Genomic DNA, 4,724 nt, shown 5'->3' on the forward strand with positions numbered 1-4,724 from the left:
TGGCACATGCCCAGAGCAGGCTCAGAAGCCTCTCTGCAAGGTTTGCAAAGTATTGGCAACTCCGTGATAGGGTTAAGGAATTATTCCCACTGAGTAGATTGGCTGCATGGGTTAAGTATAGGCCTATATAGTGCATAAAGACCCTGCAGCCCATGGGGAAGCAGTTCCATCATGTAATAAGATTCGTCATACAGTGAAAGATCCATCCTGTAACCAGACCTAACAGCGTAACTAGTAAGTTCATTTTTCGTTGTAATTGTAAATCAAGCTGTGTATGTTCATTCTGTAAATAAATTACAATTTATTTTATCCCTTGCTTTGCTCAATCAAAGGATCCGGGTATTAAGGTGTTAAAAGTATTGGTCTCCTGTGACACATACACACACACACACACACACACACACATCACCAGCATTCAGGGGACCATTTAACACTTTAAGTCTGCGATTATACAGAAAAACACCTGTGGTGTCGCCCGTAGCGACACTGCGTGGCTCAAAAACAAGGTTGATTGCTCCGTGAAAACTGCATAAACCAAATGCGACGGTCTCCCCGCATTCAACAGCAAGGCGGGCTGCAGGTGCAGCGTTTTCAAAATTAGTTTTTTGTTTCCGACTGTCCAATCAAAAAACAGATTTCAGCCTACAGCCACGCGCACCGTAGCATGTGCTTGTACACGTCGCTCTGTGACGTCGCTATTGTGATGTCACAGATGCACGCACGCACGCACCCTGCAGTTCGGCTGTATAATCGCAGCCTATGTCATAAATCACATACTGCACAGGGGGAGGGATACAGTAGGCTTCAGTCCCAGATACATTCCAGGCTGTTTAAAGTAAAAACCTTTCTTGCTTTACCCATTGTAACATCGCCGGAAGAAGAGATCAGTGTGTCTCGAAAGCTCGCACAAATAAAAGCATTTTGTTAGCCAAAGAACAGTATCGTCTATTCATTTTTGATTTTAAATATATACACACACACACACGAGCACACTGTGTCCCCTTTTGCGTGAAATCCATTTTTACATGAAACCCTTATAAGCTAATGCCCGCTGTTAACACATATATAAAACACATACAGTATATATACATGTGTGTGTGTGTATGTATGTATGTATATATATATATCACTGTGTATATGTGTGTTTGTATATATATATATATATATATATATATATATATATACACACACACACACACACACACACACACACATAAATATATTATATATATATATATATATATATATATATATATATATATATATATATATGTAGAGGTATTATTCATATATATATATATATATATATATATAACAGTGTATGTGCATATATATAGATATAGATATAGATATAGATATAGATATATATATATATATATATATATATATATATATATATATATACACACACACACACACACACACACACACACACACATATACATACTGTATATGACACACACACATTCTGCGCACAGGAGCTGCAGATGAAGATATGACAGAGCAGGAAATGCAGCAGCCATGAGCCAGCTGAATACTGATCCCTGCAGAGCTCTGCAAGGTGTGTGTGTATATATCTATCTGAATCTATGTATCTGTGTCTGTATATGTGTCTCTATCTATCTGTGTCTCTATACACAAATACTCACACACACACACACACACACACACACACACACCATATAGATATGTATATAGAGTGCTGAGCTCTGCAAGGTGTGTGTGTATATCTATCTGAATCTATGTATCTGTCTGTATCTGTGTCTCTATCTATCTGTGTCTCTATACACAAACACACACACACCATATAGATATGTATATAGAGTGCTGAGCTCTGCAAGGTGTGTGTGTGTATGTGTTTCTACAGTATGTCTGTACCCTATCTATCAGTCTGTGTGTCTATCTATCTATCTATCTATCTATCTATCTATCTATCTATCTATCTATCTATCTATCTATCTGTGTATCTATCTATCTATCTATCTATCTGTGTATCTATCTATCTATCTATCTGTGTATCTATCTATCTATCTATCTATCTATCTATCTATCTATCTATCTATCTATCTATCTATCTGTCTGTCTGTCTGTACATACACACACAGCATATAGATATGTATATACAGTATATATAGTACTGAGCCCTGCAAGGTGTGTGTATCTATTTTCTGTACTGTATCTACAGTACGTATAAACCGGATCCCTGCAGGACCCTGCAAGGTGTATGTGTATCTAACTGTATGTGTGTATGTCACTATCTGTGCATCGATTTGTATCTCTATCTATCTGTGTCTTTATAAACACACACACACACACACACACACACACACAGCATATAGATATGTATATATAGTACTGAGCCCTGCAAGATGTGTGTATCTATTTACTGTATCTATCTATCAATGTATCTTTGTATCTTATCTATACACACACAGAGCTATATATATATATATATATATATATATATATATATATCTATCTATCTATCTATCTATCTATCTATATATATATATATATATATATATATATATATATATTATAGTACTGAACCCTGCAGAGCTCTGCCAGGTGTATGTGTGTATCTATCTGTATCTATCTATCTGTCAATCAATCAATATATATATATAGTACAGAGCCCTGCAAGGTGTGTGCATCTATTTACTGTATCTATCTGTCTATCTGTCTATCTATTTACCTACCTACTGTATATATGTCACACACACACGCACACACACCATATAGATATGTATATATAGTACTGATCCCTGCAAGATGTGTGTCTGTGTCTATCTATCTATCTATCTATCTATCTATCTATCTATCTATCTATCTATCTATCTATCTATCTATCTATCTGTGTATCTATCTATCTATCTGTGTATCTATCTATCTATCTATCTATCTATCTATCTATCTATCTATCTATCTATCTATCTATCTATCTATCTATCTGTCTGTCTGTCTGTCTGTACATACACACACAGCATATAGATATGTATATACAGTATATATAGTACTGAGCCCTGCAAGGTGTGTGTATCTATTTTCTGTACTGTATCTACAGTACGTATAAACCGGATCCCTGCAGGACCCTGCAAGGTGTATGTGTATCTAACTGTATGTGTGTATGTCACTATCTGTGCATCGATTTGTATCTCTATCTATCTGTGTCTTTATAAACACACACACACACACACACACACACAGCATATAGATATGTATATATAGTACTGAGCCCTGCAAGATGTGTGTATCTATTTACTGTATCTATCTATCAATGTATCTTTGTATCTTATCTATACACACACAGAGCTATATATATATATATATATATATATATATATATATCTATCTATCTATCTATCTATCTATCTATCTATCTATATATATATATATATATATATATATATATATATATATATATTATAGTACTGAACCCTGCAGAGCTCTGCCAGGTGTATGTGTGTATCTATCTGTATCTATCTATCTGTCAATCAATCAATATATATATATAGTACAGAGCCCTGCAAGGTGTGTGCATCTATTTACTGTATCTATCTGTCTATCTGTCTATCTATTTACCTACCTACTGTATATATGTCACACACACACGCACACACACCATATAGATATGTATATATAGTACTGATCCCTGCAAGATGTGTGTCTGTGTCTATCTATCTATCTATCTATCTATCTATCTATCTATCTATCTATCTATCTATCTATATACACATACACACACACACCATATAGTACTGATGCTCCCTGCAAGGTGTGTGTGTGTGTGCATCTGTCTATCCATCTATCCGTCCAAATATCAGTGTATCTATCTATCTCTCTGTGTATCTATCTATCTATCTATCTATCCATGTCTGTATACACATACACACACACCATATAGATATGTATATATACTGTAGTACTGATCTCTGCAAGGTGTGTGTATCTGTCCATCCATCTATATATTAGTGTATCTATCTATCTATCTATCTATCTATCTATCTATCTATCTATCTATCTCTCTCTCTCTCTCTCTCTCTCTCTCTCTATCTATCTATCTATCTATCTATCTATCTATCTATGTCTATCTATATGTATCTATCTATGTGTATCTATCTGTGTGTATCTATCTGTGTCTATGTGTATCTATCTATGTGTATCTATCTATGTGTATATATCTGTGTCTATGTGTATCTATCTATGTGTATCTATCTGTGTCTATGTGTATCTATCTATGTGTATCTATCTGTGTCTATCTATGTCTATCTATGTCTATCTATGTCAATCTATGTCTATCTATCTGTGTTTATCTATGTCTATCTATCTATTTATCTATCTATCTATCTATCTATCTATCTGTGTATCTATCTATCTATCTATCTATCTATCTATCGTCTGTGTGTGTATCAATCAATCAATCTATCTATCTATCCATGTTTGTATACACACACACACACACACACACACACACCATATAGTACTGATGCTCCCTGCAAGGTGTGTGTGTGCATCTGTCTATCCATCTATCCATCCAAATATCAGTGTATCTATCTATCTATCTATCTATCTATCTATCTATCTATCTATCTATCTATCTATCTATCTATCTATCTTTCTATCTATCTATCTATCTATCTCTATCTTTCTATCTCTATCTATCTTTCTATCTATCTATGTGTATCTATCTATGTGTATCTATCTATGTGTATCTATCTGTGTCT

General features: G+C 34.6%; 1 protein-coding gene across 1 annotated transcript in view; it reads left to right on the plus strand.

The window, feature by feature from the left end:
• The first annotated feature begins 1,493 nt into the window (after positions 1–1,493).
• Positions 1,494–4,724, plus strand: part of CARMIL3 (capping protein regulator and myosin 1 linker 3) — a 139,829-nt gene continuing 136,598 nt past the window's right edge. Inside the window, 1 exon segment of the mRNA XM_075567998.1 lies at positions 1,494–1,561. Within this exon segment, the coding sequence (XP_075424113.1) occupies positions 1,522–1,561 (40 nt within the window). The 5' untranslated portion in view covers positions 1,494–1,521.

Source organism: Ascaphus truei, chromosome 13 (genome assembly GCF_040206685.1).
Source record: "Ascaphus truei isolate aAscTru1 chromosome 13, aAscTru1.hap1, whole genome shotgun sequence".
Classification (NCBI taxonomy): Eukaryota; Metazoa; Chordata; class Amphibia; order Anura; family Ascaphidae; genus Ascaphus; species Ascaphus truei.